The 19804-nt window shown below is 44.2% G+C and overlaps 1 protein-coding gene across 2 annotated transcripts in view; it reads right to left on the bottom strand.

The window, feature by feature from the left end:
- Window positions 1-19804, bottom strand: part of NAV2 (neuron navigator 2) — a 499999-nt gene that overhangs the window by 50952 nt on the left and 429243 nt on the right. For both annotated transcript variants that reach the window (XM_006865814.1, XM_006865815.1), the window contains exons 13-19: window positions 16242-16533; window positions 14863-15565; window positions 11283-11750; window positions 10574-10639; window positions 9216-9260; window positions 6680-6840; window positions 4418-4606 (exon numbers count right to left, since the gene is read on the bottom strand). In XM_006865814.1, coding sequence (XP_006865876.1) covers window positions 4418-4606; window positions 6680-6840; window positions 9216-9260; window positions 10574-10639; window positions 11283-11750; window positions 14863-15565; window positions 16242-16533 — 1924 coding nt within the window. The remainder of the gene's footprint in view (window positions 1-4417; window positions 4607-6679; window positions 6841-9215; window positions 9261-10573; window positions 10640-11282; window positions 11751-14862; window positions 15566-16241; window positions 16534-19804) is intronic.

Here is a 19804-nt window from a genome sequence, read left to right as displayed (position 1 = left end):
TTTCTTGGAAAGCTCCCTGTGCTTTGGCATCAGTCTTCCCCTGGATTTAGAAGATTCATATTAAAGGGACCTCAGGTAAAAAGGGCACACTCGCTCCCAACTCTTTTTCCTTAGTGGTAATGGGTCCTCCTTCTCTGTTCACTTCTCTCTCCTTTCATCTCTTAGAAGACCAAAGGTGTTGCAGGCCACACCCCTGGGAACCTCCCGTACATCTGGTCAGGTTATACATCGGATCACGTTATGTGGACTCATCCCATAACTGCCACATTACATCACTATCTAACTGCTAATCCACTGGGAATCATCACCCAGTCAAGTTACCACATATTTGGGGGGGACACAGTTCAATCTATGACATGTACTTTAATACAACAAAATGCATATGAAACGTCCCAAAGCTAAACAGCTAATGAATTCCAAGCAATTTTCCTCCCTGTATCTCATAGTGAGTCCTGGTGTGGCTCTGTAGGATAAGCACTGGACTGCAAACCACAAGGATGGCAGTTCAAACCCACCAGCTGCTCTACTATTTTGTTAAGTGCTGATGAGTCAGTTCTGACTCACAGCAACCCTGTATACAGTTTCCAAGGAGTAGCTGGTGGGTTTAAACCACCAACCTTGTGGTTTGCAGTCCAGTGCTTATCCTACAGCACTACACCAGGACTCCAGGAAACACTATCCAGGGTCCCTAAGAATCGGAACTGACTTGACAACACGTAACAACAATAACATACCTGAGAAGGGTGAAATCACTCAACAGAATGAAATTATTGGTCTCAAAAGGATTGAGCCCCTTTTTACGTTATTTTGCTAAATGCTTCTGGGATTTACCTCACTTACTCTTCACTTCAATCTCTTAAAGCAGGTCCAGTGATTTTCTACATTTTAGTGAATTAGAGGCAGAGTCTGAGCAGGTTTGAGCGCTTTACCCAAACTCGCACTACTAACAGAGGTGGTCCTGGGATTCCAATCAGATCTGTAACTCAAGGGTTAGGAACACCAGTGAGTGACAAGACCATCTCTCTTTATTGATAAGCTGCTTTGTTCCGGTGGATTCCATGGAAACTGAAGGGAGGCGATTTCTGTGCTCTAGATCGTATTAACTCTTCCTGATGATAGGCCAAGTCACTGGATGTTTTGGGGTTTTTGGGTTTTTTTGTCCCCAAATCATCCATTTTAAATATGCCTTAAGTGTTTCCTTAAGTATGTGCTATTAAGGCTGACTTTAAGATTGCACAATGTATTTCATAAAAATTAACTTACCTGAAATAACTTTGAAAGGGTGCATCTGGGCCATCCCAGTACCTAATCTACATATTTATGATTCTCACTTCCTTCAGAATGGAAAGCGCTAATTAAATCACACAGCAACCTCACCCAAGTACTTATGCTAATTCCTCCTGAATTTCTATCCTGCTTCACGGAATATAATGTACCTAATTGACTATTTATTACACCAGCCCCCACAGCACTTAAGACAACAACAATGGACTATTATAAGTAGGTCTGCCTCTATAAAGATTTGCAGACTTCAAACGGCTATGAGGCAATTCTACTTTATCCTATAGGGTCACAAGGAGTCAGAATTCGACTTGACAGCAATGAGTATTCGGTGCAAAGATGAGCTATGAATTGTTTCAGCAACTCAAACTGGGAACCACTCCTTCCTTGGAAACCCTCTACAGGGTCACTATGAGTCAGAGCTGACTCTACGGCATTTAACCATCAACAACTTTGTTTTTAGGAGTCCTGGTGGTGCAGTGGTTAATGTGTTCATCTGCTGACAGAAAGGTCAGAGGTTGGAAACCACTAGTTGTTTCACAGGACAAAGACGCGGCAGTCTACTACAGGAAGATTCCCAGTCTTGGAAGACCTACAGGGCAGTTCTACTCTGTACCAAAGGGCTGCTAGGAGTGGTCATCAACTTGACAATGGTGAGTTTTACTGTGGTTTTGGAATGTAATAATCTTGGAAGAAATAAAATCAAATCTCCCCCAAAAGGTGAGAATATACAGTTACATGTGAACATTATACTGACAGCAGTCCCTTTCTCCTCCCTACAAGTCTGACTTTGCTTCCACCTTTAGCTCCACGTCAGAGTGAATCATTACGGTTTACAAAAGTCTAGACACTGCTTGTGGGTACACACTTTTTATCAATGTCACGTTGACATTCCAGATATTCCCCAGTTGTGCTGCCTGACAGCTTGATTCCAGATGGAATAAGTAAAAGCTATCTGATGATACTCTAATGGTCCTGGGCCTTTATGAGGCAGTATACGCTTGTTTGGACAAGTTTCAGTACCAAACATGGTTTAGGCAGGTAGACACGTGACGGAGAAGATGAATATGGTACCGGACAAACTCCAGATGCAAGTCGGCATTGGCTAGGCTAGGAAATGCTCTGGAGCTATGCTTGGCAGCAACACACATAACTAGGAAAAAGTAAAAGGTGATCTGCTTTACACCTTCACCTGCACCATCACGGTTCTAAGGGAGCCCCGACAGCGTAGTGGTGACAAGTTGAGCTGCTAACCACAAGGTCACTAATTTAATCTATTAGTTGCTCCACTGGAGAAAGAAAAGGTTTCTGTTCCTGTAAAGATTTACACCCTTAGAAACCCTATATAGGGTCACTATGAGTTAGAACCAACTCCAAGATACGTAACTACTATCACAGCTTTGAGGGTTTACATAATTAGTTTCTAGTTCTTAAACCTACCAAAAACACTCTCAGCAACGTGGGATCTACTCTTTAATCCTCTATCCCAGCAGGTTCCTGTATAGGGATTTACAGGCTTGTAAGTGGGCTGCGAACCTTAAGGTCAGCAGTTTGAAACTACCAGCCGCTCCGTGGGAGAAAGATGAGGTTTTCTGCTCCCATAAAGATTTACAGCCTTGGAAACCCTGTACAGGGTCGCTATGGGTTAGAACCGACTCAATGGCACTTAACAACAACATCTACTCATTGGATGCAAATGATACATAAATCAGGGGCAAGAGTATTACGTTGCAGGGAACAATCAATCTGCCACTCAATTCTTAAAACTGTTGTTATAAAGGGCTGAGGCATAACTAACATCTTACATTTCCCTTCCTCTTGACTCTTGGGATTTCTTAAACCATCTCAAGCTTGTTCTTTCCTATAGGGAGGCTGCTGGGCAGGCTGGGAGCAGAGTGGTGGTGGTATCCCATGGAGTCGGTTCCGATTCATAGCGACCCTACAGAAGGTTTCCGAGGCTGTAAATCTTTACGGGATCAGAAAGATTTATCTTTCTCCCACAGATTAGCTGGTAGTATCAAACTGCTGACCTTGAGGTTATCAGCCCGATTCATAACCACTGCACTGCCAGAGCTCCTTGGGAGCAGAGGAAGCACCTGTAATTCCCTCTTCCCATGTTCTTTTCAGTCACTGGCATAAAAAGGGTACACCTGTAAGTGGAGCCCTCAGTCCAGACTCCCTGTCCTCTGGCTGGGGACTTCCAGAAGCCAAGAAGCCAATGCTTCAGCTGTGTCATATGAAAACATGATCTTAAAAGTACTAACATGTATATACACTGTTTCACTTAGTTTTTATAATTCTATGAGGTAGGGGCTAGTATCACTCCCATTTTATTGGTGAAGAATGGCAGAGAGAGGTAAAGTAACTGGCCCAAGGTCACATACTTCAAAAGTGTTGAAGCTGACTCAAGGCTCTCGTCCATTAGTAAATGAATTACTGCCTCTGATGGATTATTACCTCCGTCTTTGAGAGTCTTCTACAGGGGTGGGAGTGATGTCCCTCTACAACGATTTGACTACTTCCTCCCCTAACTCACACCTTAGATGAAGGAACACGGCGAAAGCGTAATGAACTGAGTTACAAAGATGGCTGACAAAGTTTCCCTCAGAATTTTTCTCCTCAACTTTGATTAAATTGAATAAAACACAGGAAATCCAACCCAAAATATTCACAATCAATAACCAAAGATGAAAGAGGGCATAAGAGAAAGCAATCAACTTAAAAACCAGGTGCTTGCAGAAAGAAATAGAAAACTTTAGAATGAAGAGAGAGGCACAATTGTCCATAGCCCCTAAAGCCATATGGGTACATCAGCACAGGGAAATGAGCTCTCTGGGAACTTGCTTTGTTGGGATGATACGTCTGAAGAAGCTGTGGCCCAAGTCCAGGAGAGAGACACATAGAGCAGAACTTGGTCAGATCTAAGGTTCACCAATGCGTTCTCAGCAGCCTGTTCCCTAAAATCCCCCAAGCTTAACGAAGGGTCAGAGCAAGTTTCTCAGACCTGTATCCTTGAGCCCTGACCTACCTCCAGAGTAGGTGGGAGGAGTAAAAGCACTTGCAGGTGGCTCTCAGGTCAAGGATGTGACCACCAACAACATTATGTAATCTGAGCGATGGCAGCGCTCCTACTAACCTTCTTCAAACCCATCCCGGAATGAGCCAGAACGGCTCATGGTTCTGCTCTTCTCATCCAGGGACATTGAGCTGTTCCGGAAGCGGCTGTCAGTGTACGGGTCATATTGTCCATCGGCATTGGAGAGACTATGGGTCCTCAGCATGGTGGGGTTGGATAAACTCATCTGGGTGACTGTGGTGGGACTCGCTGCAATGAAAGGAATGGAATCAAGGTTTGGAAATTTCATGTCTCTGTTCAATTCCTACATGAGGGACAAAGAAGAGCCTGCTTATTGTCAACCATCTACATCCTGCCAACTTCTCTCCCCTTCTCTTCACTGAAAGACGGACACATTTGAGCTACAAACGCAGAACTAAAAATAAAGGAGGAAAGACAGGTCACTTCCAAAGCCAGGCTCTGGGCCTCAGCTTTCCAACTTGGCACGTCCAAACAAGCCAGTGTCACCTTTCAGGCATGAGGTAATTACTCCCTGGACTCATCTGGAACAAGTCTTTCTAAAGACAAAGCCCAAAATAGTCCAACTCAGCTTTTAATCAGATGGGAAACATTTATGCATGACAAGAATCTCTTGCCTCAAAGAGTTATGGCTGGGAAAGAACAGGAAGGACACAGGCCTCAAAGGGGGCACACAGACCTGAGCCAAATGTGGTCTTATTAAAATGCTGTCCATTTCAGTAATGCACATTATTTTTTGAGGTACCCATTTAGTTAATCAAAAATGAAGCTTTAACAAATGATTATATTTTTTCCACAATGTATTTTTTTATTTCGTGACCCATATCGTTTCTTTCACACAGGAGCTTCAGAGAATGGTCTAGGATTACTTTCAGAGATCTCCTTTGATTATTAATCAGGTCAATTCCTTCATCCTGTAAGTATCTTGTTGTTGTCGCTATAAGTGCCGGTGAGAGAGTTCCTAAACACAGCGATCCTGTGTAGGGTTTTCCAAGGAGTGGCTGGTGGGTTTGAATTATTGACCTTGTGGTTAGCAGTTCAGTGCTTATTCTCCAGTGCTGCAAAATGACTCCTCTATTATAATTTAGATTATTTTTACCTATGTATCATTTCTCACTTACACATATTCTAGCACTCTGGCTCATGGTGCTGTGGGTTAAATGTGCTGCTAACCACAGGGTCTATGGCTCAAGCCCATGAGCTGCTCCACAGCATAAAGATGGGGCTATCTGCTCCATAAAACTTACATAGGGACCCTAAACAGGGACACTATGAGTGAGCATCAACTCAATGGCAGTGGGTTCGTTTGGCTCCCCCTCCCCCCCAACCCCTCATATCTCTTGGTTTAGGAGAAGGATGATACTTTTGGTTCCCACAAAGATTTAGAGCCTGGGAAACCCTATACAGACAGGGTCACTATGAGCTGGAACTGACTCGAAGGCACTTAATAACACTTACAAATAATCTCTTGGTTATAAATATAAATTCACTTGTAAAAATACAAAAAAACCTAAGCCTTATGGGATGATAAGCCACACCTGTGCTTAATGACTGAGACTTTATTATCACAATAAACGATCACTATATTCAAAACAGGCACCCTCTCTAAAGAGCAAGACAAGATTAGAAAAGACATTTTCTCCTCTGTATCCATCCTCCAAGGCCCAGCTCCCATTGTGAAACATGCTCCTGTTCATGTAACCTTCCCCCTAGACTCCAGCCAACGCTGATTTTCTCTTTTTCTGACAGTGTACCGTATTGGCCATCTAATTATATTCAGTTCCATCGAAAGCTTGGATTGTTCGCTTTCACCCTATTTTATGGGCGTATGTGGGCGTGTTTTGTGTCTCTACAAAGCTTCTACTGACATGTCAGCGGAAACAGTGTTATAATTTTTTTTTCCTTTCCCCACTGCGCCAGTCAAAGCAATATGTCAGTGTACGCATTTCCAAGAGCTCTTGCTCAATCATAAACTGCTCCACTCCCACCCTGCCCTCATGAAGATATCCAAATCCGGGCTATGCTGTGAAACCCGACTTCTTCAAAATAAAATATACTCTCTCAATGCTATACCCCCACCTATATAAACCATGTAAAGAAAACGACTGATTAGAATACAAAAGCTTTGCTATTTTCTCTCTTCCTTTGGCTAGCAAGCTCTCATCATCAAACTACATTGCCTAGGGCTGATCAGATTCTGAGATGGATGGCCACCTGTCTATGACCACATGCTTCTTTCAAAACACAAGATAACCTCTGCCCCTTGAAGCTGATGTACACAGCTAAATACAAGGAGTTACTCACCAAGCTGGGAAAAGTTGAACCTTGTCCCGGAGGGGGAAGTTACACTGGAGCCAGAGGAAAAGGGAGAATTGGCAGCCGTGTCCTGCAAACCTCCTGCAGAATGGGACCGTAACCATTCTTTTGCGTCTTCTTGTGTGCGGAGCTGGGAGGTGGGAGTATACCTGGACAGAAAGAAATCAAGTTGGCATTAACTACGAACAACACTTATGAAAAAGAACGCCATGGTACTGATAGTAAATATATATATGTATGCATACACATCCAAAGAAGGCTTCAAATAATCACACACCCTGAAACTTATAAAGTTTCTCAAAATGTTTTTTTCCTACTGGACTGCCTTTGGGAAAATTGCCATTCCTTTCAGTTTGGAAGAAATATATAAAGGAAACAAGACTGGTAAATGCTCAAAAGAGCCGTCATTGGGCGTACCTGTAACATGTTGGTTCATGACAGTGTCATGTCAAAACCCCTGCCTTTACACGACTGAAGCAACAAAACATGCTGCTGTATGAGCTTTGAGGATGTTTTAATTAGACATCTCCTGTCATCTGCATTCTAGAGCACAGCAACGTGGCCATGAGTCAACCTTGTAAGGGGGAAAGATCTTGAGAACACGAAGCTTACAGCATGTGCTGCGATCCAGCCTAAGCGGATTACATTTAAGCACGTCTTCATAAAGGAAACCCAAGTCACTGGGTTGCATCTGGCCATGACTGAATAAATGTCTACAATGTTTTAGGTATCTTCATAGACCCTCTCTCACAGAAGCCTCAAACCTACCCAGCAATGCAGACACTATTCTTTCCATTTTGCATTTAGTGAAGCTGAGTGTCACTTAGGTGAGACTCTAATTCGTGTTTGTTTAAATTTCAAAACCCAGGCTCTTATCCTTATTCCTATAGGCAACATCTAGACTATGTGACATCCCCACATGGCCAGGGTACCCATGAACTTATAAACAGGGTGCTTACTGACTACTGGTGACATAAATAGAAGAATTCTTTTGACCTAACAGAAGGTTTTGGTGTAGTGCTATTTGGTGTGTTGGTAATGGGTATGTCTATAGGGAGAGTCAGAGTGAGTAGGAACATCAAACGTTTGTTTCTCCCTTAATGTTTGTACTATAGGTTTTGATAGACATGTAACTCTCTAGGTCACATCAATTGCATGGTTGGTCACAAATCCTTTCTGGAAAACCTACTTTAAAGAGCCAGAGTTACATTATTTTGACATGATAGAATCTGCTACACAAATATACATAACATTTCAAAATGTTAGTCTTTAGAGAGGTCAGCTTCCTTCTGAGACAAGAACCGGGCATCAATATCAAACTCACACGAAGAGTGGCCAGGATCTCAGCATCTCGCTTGTTTGCTAACAAGTAGCCCTGATCAGCCTGATGCAAACTGTTAAGTACACAGGGCATGGCCAAAAAAAATCCCCCTTTTTACGTCTGTTGTGCTGACCTCCCCCTCCCATAGGGCATCTGTTGGGGGATTTTTCAATACTTTCTTTCTTAGGTCCTTAGAACTGGCTTTACATGGAGCACCTATTGAAAGGACGCATTGATACCTACCCTCATGTAATGTTCGAAATATTCTCAGCCTAAAGAGCTATGCATTAAGAGCTAAGACATACATGACAGCAATGAAACATGTCATTCCAAGTTCCATTTTAAGCAAAAGCACTTAATGCTTAGTGCAGGGTGAAGCTGATGCTACAAAGAACGCGGTGTGCAGAGAGCAGGAGAGATGACAGCCGCAATTGTGAGACAGTAAGATCATGGGGGAGACATTAGCAGACAGGAAGTTCTTCTGGTTGGCAAAGTAGTTTAGATGGTGTGAGCAATGGTGATTTTGAGCGATGGTGACTTCGAGCATACTGTTTCACCAGGACTAGCACCCAACACAAACCCAAGCCATTACTTATTAGGCATGGAAGGAAATTCTTTCCTGGTAGGAATTCTTATTTCACCTATAAAAAAAGGATCCTACAGCTGTCTTGCTGGACATTGAAAGTTGACCCAATTTTTTATTAGACTATTGAGACAAGTGTTATTTATCTATCTTAAGTAATTTTCTATGGGCCCCAAAAAATGACATGATTTCAACATTGGGGAAAAACCTCTCTCCTTTGCTCTTGTCCCTCTGAACAAATCAACATGCCGTAAGTCGTGTCTTTTCTCTTGAAGACTGCCCCATAAATGGATGGTCATGGTGCACACTGCTCAGCCAACAGCCCAGCAGCCTTGGAAGCAGCAGAGATTGCTCTGAGGGCTTGCGCAGGGAAGTTTTTCATGAGATGGTTTACCACATTCAGCCTGAAAACGTACAGTTCCTGCTCAAGCAAATAAGCCAAAAGATGGAGAGATGAGAAGAGGAGGGAGGAGCGAGGGGAAAATTCATCCAAAGGTTCCTGCTGCGGTGGCCAAAGTAGAGAACCCCAGCCCAGCCCAGACCCCAATCAGCCACGAGAGTCCCATAGCCAAGCTCCAAAGCCACACCGGATGGCATGGATGAAAGGAGGAAACAGATACCTGAGTCCTTTCTTAGGCAAAGTGTTCCTATCAAGGTGCGGGTCACTGTAGGAAAGTTAAAACAAAAATGAACTTCAGAGAAGCAAGGAGAGGCAGGGATAGGAAGGAGGAAAGGCTGGGGAGGGGGCTGTAAAGATCTGGTAAGAGAGACGAGGACCAAAATCCACGTGGTCCTAATCCAGCTACACATGCACCACATCCACGGAAAGCAAAGGTAACCCTGTGCTGACATCAGAGTGTACTTTACCCCAAGCTATTCCAGCACAATTGTTCCTCCTTTCCATAGCCTCAAAGCAAACCTCCAGGGCTGCGCTGCTGCATAGCAGAGTCTTCAGTCACTCATCTCTGCAACTCCATCACTGCTTCTCAGAGACAGAGGTACCAGGTTCTCTGCACACCAAGCCCTGGCCTTCTGCCTAAATGCCACTGGTAATGGCGCCAATTGGAAGATGGGCCTGGTTGGAGGGTTTCGAGAGGCTAGCAGTCTGCATGTTTGGAATTCATTTGCAGCAAAGTGAATTCCAGGTACCTCTTAGTTTCTGCAGCCTTTATTGGGTGTAGCTAGGAGCTGAGCCCTGGGCCCAAGTCAGGGCATGTTACAACTTGCTGGCTGATAAAGTCAAGGCATTTGGATTTCCAAAGAACAGGAGTTTAAAGGCTTGGTTTGTGAGTCTGACAAAAACAAAGTTTTTGCTGTTGATGGGGTGAAGAGGTTATACATTATTATTTTTTTTTTAAACATGAAACAACATCTGCTTATTATGTTTGGCTGAACGACCTCTCCCCCACAAATTTAAGGCCAGTATCCACCGCTGAAGGCCCACCCACAGGGAAACCGGGGGCAGACACAAGCCTCTTCGTTTGCAGAGTCTCAACCCTCCACAAATTCTGTCTCGTTATCATTACAGGAAACGGGTACACACAACACCACAGCCTGCAAGACACAACGCGTGAAACTGCAGCAAAGGACTTCGGAAAGGGAGAGGAGCCAGCTGCGTGGGGAGTGGGGAGTGGGGGGTGGGCGAAGGTGAGGGCCAACTGCACAGTGGGTGGCAGAGCATTTCTGGGACTGGAGGAGGAGGGGCAGAGAAAGGAAAGGGTGGGGAGCTGGGAAGCGGGCGCATGCCATGGGAAGGCCGAGATGCCAGTGAAAGCTTCTGCCACCCAGGTCTTCAGGCTTGAGTGGACAGCAGAGCCAACCCTCGCTGGCATGTCTGGGTGCCACAGAGAACACTGGAGCCACAAACACAAGCAAGAGCCTCGGGCCAACAGCCTCACACAAAACATCTAGCTTGACACAGACAGGCACAGATGCCTAGAGAAGGCTCAGCAGGGTCCCCAGCCTACAGTGTCATTACCTGTCCTGTTTCCTGGGCAGAGTACTTCTGCAGAACTTAGGGCTAGCGGCAGGGGAAGAGAGAGGGCTAGAAGTTCAGGCAGGTAGAAAACAAGAGAAGGTACATTAGACTGGAAGAAAGGGAGGTGGTGTAATACACAGAGATCAGAACATTTCTCTTTAGCACTGTGGAGCTGGCATTTCTGCCCTGTGTGGTGACACTCCACACATTCCACTACTGCAGTGAAATCCAAGGCTCTGTAGGGGTCCTATTAGATTTCTGATTTCCTATCCCTTCAGTAGGAGGGTGTTTGTCAGGATAACCATCTAATCTACTCAGCTGCCTGAAGAGTGTCCTACCACACACTCTAGGGCTGAAGCAGCCCCCACCTTCTCTGCTTGCACAATGGCAGTAAGTGGAAAAAGAAGCAGTTGATGAACAAACAGAAAAACATGCCAGAATTTCAGAGGCTGAATGCCATTTCAGATGGAAGCATTAAATCTGCCCCCAAGAGGCTCCCAGCAGCTCAGAGCACTGAGCAAAACCACAAGGAGAAAGGTAACAGGGAGCAGAGCCCAGCTTAGTCCCATCCCAAATGGCTTTCCCAGGGAAAGACAGCAGTAATCGGAGAGAGAGACGCCATATTGGGAGTCCTAAGGTCATCTCTTTTTGACTTCTGGAAGGAGGCCCCTGAGAGGTAAAGGCAGCCAGCCAGATGCACACCACCAACCTTTCTGACAGTGTGGTCTTCACACTGCTGGTTCTGACAAAGGGTGTCAGAGAGTCGTCCTTGGAGGAGGCGGTCAGGCCAGTGGAGGAGTTGTGACTCAGTCCCCCTCCACTGCTGAGAGAGATGTCAATGGACTCACAGCTGGTGTGGAGACTGCTCACCGACTGGAAGCCCAGGCCGTCCTTGCTAACTGCTGAGGAGCTGCTGGCGTTGGTGCCCCAGGTGAGGCTGTTGGAGGGGCCCGAGTGGGCTGAGCTAGGGCTGGAGGCTAGAGGAGACTGGTTGAGGTCCACATTCTTACTGTAGAGAGGACTGCTGCTCCCGCTGCTCAGGACGCCGCTGCCTGATGGGGAGTCTAAGTTACCTTGCTGGGTCATGGTAGCATGAGGGTTGGAGATGACCACTGAATTCTTCATGTTTTCAGCTGTGGCAATGGGCACTTGCTTGGTAGGCTTCCCACCAAAGAGTCTGTGAAGAAACAAAGGGTTGTGCAGGTTGAACACCCAGTGTCAAGGGTGGGGAAGAGGGGCTGGTGAGATGCCCTGTGGAAAGGGCAGAGTCATCCCTACTGAAAGGGCTGGCGGTGCTCCAGAAAGAAAGGGTGGCCATAAAGTGGACCTGGACACACTGAAATTCTAGGCTGCAGTGGGGGCAAGAGGCATCAGGGAATAATTTTCTACAGACTTACCTTCTCTTGCTTTCTACAATTATACTAACTAGAAAACTGCCCTGGGTTCTGGAAACATCTAAAGGGCAAAGGGCTGTCTTACTCCTCTTTGTATCTATGACCCCAGGCACAAAGCAGGCACTCACTTTTTGAGGGCTTACCTTAAAAGAGATTTCATTCCTTTGATCTCCAAGCATAACACAAAGAATCAAGAACAGAACTCTAGAGCTGGATGGGGCCTGGAAACAGTATCTCTACAGTTTTATCCTCATTTAAAAGCCTGGCCTGAAAGGTTAGTCTTTTAGGGCCAGAGAGCTTGTAGTATCCAATGACATACAAAAAATTATTTGCTGGGTTTAGAAGGCATTAGACCAGACACGGTGGGTGTGCACTGTGACACACCCAGATGCTGTTTCATGACATTGCTCTGCTGCTTTTACCCCAAAAACTGTGCCATCAGAATACAGAGGAAGAGGTAATGGCATAAATGTCTCCTGCTTCTGTTGGAAGATGCTCTCTGGTAGAAGCGCAAGGTTGTCCTGAGCTCAGAAGGGCTTTAGATAACACAAGGACTTTATTCTCCACTCACTAAAAACCACATAGACTAGGTACTGCTGAAAAGTGCTGGTGTGGCGCCAGAGGATAAGCAGTCGACCTCAATGTCAATTTGAACCACAGGGTCAGTGGTTCAAACTCAATAGCTGCTCCTCAGAAACCCTCTACAGGGTCTTTATGGGTTGCAACCAACTCAATGGCACTTCACAACTTACCATGACAGGCAGCTGGTCTTGTACCCAGCTACTCTAAGTGGTGTGCACTTGATCTCCATCCTCTCCAAACAGCCCTACAAGTCTCAAATTATTATTAGAACAAATAAGGAATCCTCACTACAATGCCTAGTACCAAAAGAGAAACATCCTATGCCTGCTGACAACTAGGGAAGGAAACAACTTATTCTAAGATCTTGGCTTTAGGATACCTGAATATTTTCACTACTCCAAAGAATAACTTGCTCATTGCCAAACACTTTTCAATTGTGAAGTGCTGTTGAGTCGGTTCCGACTCATAGCGACTCACTATAGGGTTTCCGAGGTTTGAAGTGCCGACCTTGTGGTTTGCAGTCCAGTGCTGATCCTACAACACCACACTAGGAGTCCCAATTGTTAGAAAAGCAAAGTCTACTCTATCTCCCTGAGTCTTTTACATACTGCTTCTAATCCTGTTCCATGTAACTACACACACAAAAAACGCAATCTTTTGTCCCCTAGTCCTTCAAGTCATTTGAAAAGCGTTATCACACTTTATCTATGATTCACTTCTTCAGATTAAGGTACATCAGAAAAATAGCTAACATTTTAACAATTGAGGGGGAAAAAATGTAGTTTACCAGGAACTGGTTGGAAGGTGCTGAACACTGCATCTAAAAGCTGTATGTATTTTCAAGTATTTTATTACACTAGCCTAGGGGCCTAGTAAAATGCCTTTGTAGTTACTAAAGGAAATCTATAATACCAAAGAGCGAATATTACATATAGTACTTGAGGCAAGAAGCAGAGAAATTTTTCATTTACAGGGCAATCTGTTAAAACAACAAAGAGCAGCCCAATAGGATCTGCCCCTGAAAAAAATGATCATTACTGAAATTCTAATAATCAAGTCTAGACAGAGAACTGCTTCATTATACCTTTCATGTGGAACACCTCTTCTGAAGTCTTCTCAAACATTCCTATTCATCCCCAAATATGTACATGGACACATACATTTAATTTCTTTTGCTGCTTAATTTTCCATCTTTGGGACTTACTCTTTCTTATGACAAATTCTCTGGGAAAGGCTCTAGTACATGAAGTTGGAGTATGATAATGATCTAGTGGATATTGAAATGAGATGATGTGTACTGGCAAGAGTTATACAAACTTAACCAGAAATCATTAAAAACCCAGTGAATAATGGTATTCTCACAAAGACATTTCCACCCAGTGTAGAAATGGGGGAGGAAGGAGAGAACGCCTTTTGAAGGTAATACAAAATCAATGTCTCCTTGTCAGAATCCTAAGAGTTTTGATTTATTTTTAAGGAAGTTACAATTTCAGCGAGTAAGTTGAAATTATGCATACATTCTAAAAATGTATGTGGGGATAGCTAGCTATTTGAGAAGAGGATCTGGACAAGACTGCTGCTAGAGATAATGATGTGGAAATTCAGTCACAAAATGACCAAGAAAGAAACAAAAGTTTCTGTTACCTTGGAGCTACCCGTCTTGATCTAAGGGAGGCTATCTCAGATCCTGAGTGCTTCATGTGGGTCAGACATAGCTACAAAGATTAATTCTTACAACAAAGGTAGATATTATTATCCCCATTGTACACATGAGAAAACTGTTAAGTAAGGTTACTATCCAAGAGATGGTTGATTCCAGAAACTTATGGTTTTCAGCCCAATATGAGCCCAGGCGTGGCGCTGTAGGGTAAGCACTGGACTGCTAACTGCAAGATTGGCAGCTAAAGCCCACTAGCCACTCTCGAAAACCCTACACAGGGTCACTAAGAGTCGGAACCTATTCGGTGGCACACAACAATAACATGGGAAAATAATTGTTGTTGTTATGTGCCATAGAGTTGGTTCCGACTCACAGCGATCCTGTACAGGGTTTCCTGTAAATCTTTAAGGGAGCGTAAAGCCTCATCTTTCTCCTGCAGAACAGCTGGTACTTTTGAACTGCTTGACCGTGAGATTAGCAGCCCAATTCGTAACCACTATGCTAACTAGTCAACTGCAAAACTGCATGGAAGACCGGACCAGAATAAAGTGGAGAAAACCAGAAGCTGCTTTAACTAAGAACAGGAATGAATCAATAATCCAGAGTGCCATTGGATGTATCCCAGTTCTACTCAGTCCCATGGACCCAGTTACCTGCGGAGCGTGGGAGAGGCCACATCTGGGTACTTAGCCCCAGGCTGGAGAGAGGCCTGAGCTGCACTGGACACAGGCTGGGCTGCCGGGTTCACTTTCACTGAATTACAGGACGCCACGCTTTCATTGTCTGATGAGATGCCTTTCTCCTTATCAGTCTGGTTGACCAGACCTGGCAGAGAGCTGCCCAGAGCTGTTTTGGAAGGCTCCCTTAGCTTGGGTACTGGTAGACCTGCTGACTTAGTGCTGATGTTGGAATCTATGCTGCTGGTACTAGACCTGTTCCCAGCTCCATTCCGACTGTTGGATTTACTGGGCCGCGGCAAACTTCTATACTGCAAGTTTGTCCGAGAGCTGAGAGACAGGTACCCATCGTCCTGATTCTGAGCCCCGTCCACGCTCGTCTTCCGACCAGTAGACCGACCCACAAGTGCAGACGACTTTGGGATCTTGCCCAGCGTAGCTGACCTGCTAGTGACAGTGGCCCCGCTGGTTGTGATCATGGCCAGACCAGCAGCTGAGCCGCCCTGCTTCTTGAACCCGAAGCTGTTGGTATTGGCAGTGGATGTCCTGGAGTTGCTGGGGAGAGGCTTTTTGGATTCATCACCACTGCTACGACCTGCGTCAGATGGGGAGCGCTTCACCTGTGAGGCTTTGGGAGAAAGCCTTCCTTTCTCAGACACTTTTGCATCATCTGTTTTTCCTAAAAGAGAAATCAACAAGGTAAGCCAAGCAGTCAAGAATGCATCTCCTCACATCTGATTAAAAAGATGCTCTCCCCTTCACCCAAGAACTGGTTCAATTTTCCTTTGGGGAGAGCGGTACCCTTGGGAAGCCGAGGAAAGAGATTTTTATGAAGATATGTCTGTTACCGCAACTGTGAGCCTATTAGCAGATGTCAGTGATCTTACTCATTTGCAAAGCAGGCAAAATTCACCCAGGATAAAGCAAAGCCAGATAATCAATGGCTGTCTGGGAAAGACTGTGCTCCCCCGCTCCCCTTTCTGTCTACTAAAAGCTCATCCTTAACATTTCCAGGGGGCACTTTTGTCTTCTTGAAAAAAAAAAATACTATCTTTGTTTGCACACATCCCCTAAGTCATGGACAACATCAGTGCCATGTACCAACAGTTTTCAGACATATTCTCTTACACAACCTGCACTGGAACCAAATCAACATGCCTCAAGAAATGGCCAGAGCTTCTGAGGTTTATGTGCCTCCCAATTTCCAATAGGAAATTTCCAATAGGAAATTAACTGTTACGAAAGCTAACTGTCTAGATCTTATGAAAATGAAATGTCTAGAGCATGTATGTGAACCTAATTAAGAAACCTGTTTTGGTTTTCTGTGACTACAGAAGCCCCTTCCTGTAACTCACCAGTTCCCGGGGTCTTCAAGGAGCCTGCTGGGGCAGCTGGCTTCGTCCTCGGCATGGTGATGCCCACCTGAGCTGTCATGCCCCGCCGCCATGAGCCTGTCTGGGAGATGACAGTGTTCTTCCTGCCCGACGTGCTTTTGTCAGATTCATCAGACACGTCAGAGGGATTCCGCCTCCACTTGGAACCTGGCTCCATCTTTATGCCGCTGTCTGACCCACCATCTGATTTCTTGATGTCATCACCAGACCACAGGGAGTTCCTCTCCACCTGTGAGTGCTTCTCAGCATCAGTCTGTGGGCAGAGACTAACTGGAGTCAGTTTTCCCCAAACCCCAAGCAAGGAAGCCCCTTTCTCCAGAGGCAATAATGCCAACATGCTGGTCTGGTTAAAGGAAAAAAGAATGAATTACTTTTGCAATGGTTGGGTCTTTGTACCGATTAGCTTGGACTAATGTTTTGCGTTTAAATAAAGAGTAAAAATGTGTCCTTGAAGGGTGGTAAGGGCGGAGAGTAAAGGGGTTGGGGGAGAAAGAGGGGAAGAGTCCTGTGAAGGGAAAGCAGCAGAGCTGACAGAGATGGGGTGGGGACTCAGCCATCAACTCAGTGCTACTTGGCCAGCAGTTTCTGCAACTCCCACGGCTGGGTCTCTCACCAGCAGTCAGCCTCCAGGCCTGTTTCCCTTTGTTCCACCTCCTTCCTATCACTCCACTGGCAGCAAGATCTTTGGATCTAGCACAGCGCCACAGCCTCACACATGGTTAGTAAGCAAGCGAGGGCAGGCGGCTGCTAGTTTCACTCAAATCAGCGAGAGACAGGAGCTGAGAAAGCAGAAATCCTCAAATGTCACTTCACCAAATGCTAAAAGCCAACGGGTGCCTATTCCCATCCCAGCTTCATTTATATGCCACTGCCTTGCTCCCCTTGTGTGATTTTGTTCAGACTCAGGATATAATTAGCCAGCATTCTTTGGAAGCGCCCTGACTTCCATGGAACCCAGGAGGGGACAGAATGTGTTGTTAATCATCTTTTGTAGTTAAAAGGTAGAGAGCTAACCAGAATGTTTTTTAGGGGGCTTCCTCCAAGGGGCTATTACTAAGGGGAAGTATTTGCATGGGGAGAAAAGGTCAGAAACACTGGTCAATTCTTTTTGTTTTTTGAAACACGTCTCATACAAAGGGACTACAAAAAGTTTGTGAGAAATGTTTATTACGAAAAAAATCATGCATGGATCTTAAAAAATTTTGCACCAAAATAAACTTGCACTAACTTGTTATAAGATGTCAGAATAAGATCTAGTCTGATGCACAAGAAAGAAAACAGTTTGAAAAGATCCCCTGCTAAGAGCAACATGAATTCTGCTAAAATTGAAGCGAAAACAAACATCAATTTATGATGATGCTTGGGTGGAATAATGGTGAAATCATTGATTCTTTATGAAAAGTTTATGGGGACAATGCCCTGAGGAAATGAGCAGTTTACAAATGGAAAAGCGCATTTTAAGATGGGACAAGACAATGTTGAAGATGAAGCCTGCAGCGGCAAACCAGTCACATCAACCTGCAAGGGAAAAGTTAAAACAGGCCCCTGTCCTGCTGTTAATTGAAGAAGACCAGTGACTACCAGCAGAAAAAATTAGCCAACACCATAAATATCTCAGTTGGATCCATTTACATAACTTCTGACTGAAAAATTAAAGTCGAGCAAACTTTCTGCTTGATGAGTGTCAAAACTGTTTTGTTTCAGTGGTTGTCAGAATAGCTGTAGACAAGAGCAAAGCTTTCACTGGAAACTTCAAACAAATGGGATCAAGATCATGAAGCATTTCTTGGAAGAATTGTAACAAGAGACAAAAAAATGGCTTTCCCAGTTCAATCCTGAAGACAAAGCACAATCACAGCAGTGCCTACCAAGAGTGTAAGAGGTCCAGTCAAACAAAAGCAGACTGGCAAAGAGCAAAGGTCATTGCTACAAATTTTGGGGATGCTCAGAGCATTTTGCTAGTTGAATTTCTGGAGTGCCAGAGAATGATAACATCTGCTTATCATGAGGTTTTGAGAAAGTTAGCCAAGGCTTTAGCAGAAAAATGCCCAGGACAGCTTCCCCACATAGCCCTTGTCCACCAGGCTCCTGCTTATTCCTCTCATTAAACAATGGTAATTTTGTGAGAGTTTTAATGGGAAACCATTTGGCTCCTTCTGACTTGTTTTGGTTCCCAATATTAAAAAGAAATCTTCAAAGAGTACTAATTTTTCTTCAATAAGTAATTTAAAAACCCAACAAACTCTATTGGTACGGTTACATTCCCAAGAACCTCAGTTCTTTAGGGATGTAGTACCAGCATGGTGTACTGTTACTGCTTACAGAAATCTCTTGAACTTCACAGAGCTTACATTAAGAAACAAAACTTATGATGATATGCCCTGTAAACCTTCACTCAATTCACAATAAAAAACTGAAAAAAAAAAAAAAATCAATGCTATTAAAACTAGGTTAAAATAAATTGCATTTGTATATAAATGGACTTAGAGCTCACTATCAAAGTCTTTTTCATCTGCACAAGTGTCTGATGGAACATCTGAAAGTATTCTGAGGGACCTGGGACATTTCTTTGGGTGGAAATTCATTGCCTTCTGGGGGTTGGTAATAATCCCACTGACAATCACTGGCCTAAAGTACTGATTTTTTAAATTTGAATTTATAGAGAACAGAACATCTTGTGTATCACATTAGAGGGTTTACAAAACCCCTGGAGACCCATTCATGGACCCTGTATAGAAACATGTAGAACTATGCCTCGCCTCTAAATGACTCCTTTTAGTGGCAACTCATTGAAACGTCCAAATACAAGGGGAATGGTTACTTCTTTGTCCTAGAAATGGAACCTAAAATCACTTCAGGTTTTTAGAGACCTCTCCCACACCGCTAACCTTTAATGCATTTGTGGCCAATAAAACCTACTTATTCTCATAAAAAAAGAAATAAAGTTTATATTTAAAATTTTTTATCTTTTAATTGTTTCCCCTCCCCCCACAGAGGCTTTTTGAAGTCCTCTCATACACATTTAACTATCAGGAGAGGATAATAAATAACATTAAAGTAGAAAAGAAAAACAAAACGTGGCAAAACTTGGAGAGTGCTATAGATTCCTTCCTCCACCGAATCACAGCTGAATGGGAACCAAAGCTAAATATAGACAAACAGTCCAAGTCCCACTACCACTGTCCCTTGCCCTCTCCCCTACCCCTTCACTCCTAGGGAAGGCCACTCACCCACTGCTAACACCTATGTGAGCCTTCATTTGTTTAGTCATACCCAAACATGTACTGAGTACTGAGTCTCTATGCTAAACACTAGAGACATAAGAAGAACAAAACACAGTCACCGACTGTGAGGCGTTCACTTCAAGGCGTAGAGTGGGAGTTTCATCACATATTGATGAGTAAAACCAGTTGCCGTCAACTAGATTCCAAATCACAGTCACCCCGTGTGTGATGAATAAATGACTGAAAAAAATAAAATAACCACATGCTTTTCAAGCTAACACACACTTTAACGAAATCATG

Source organism: Chrysochloris asiatica, unplaced genomic scaffold, assembly GCF_000296735.1.
Source record: "Chrysochloris asiatica unplaced genomic scaffold, ChrAsi1.0 scaffold00083, whole genome shotgun sequence".
NCBI classification, from domain to species: domain Eukaryota; kingdom Metazoa; phylum Chordata; class Mammalia; order Afrosoricida; family Chrysochloridae; genus Chrysochloris; species Chrysochloris asiatica.
Note: the sequence above shows the minus strand (reverse complement) of the source record. Positions and strands in the feature narration are given on the sequence as shown.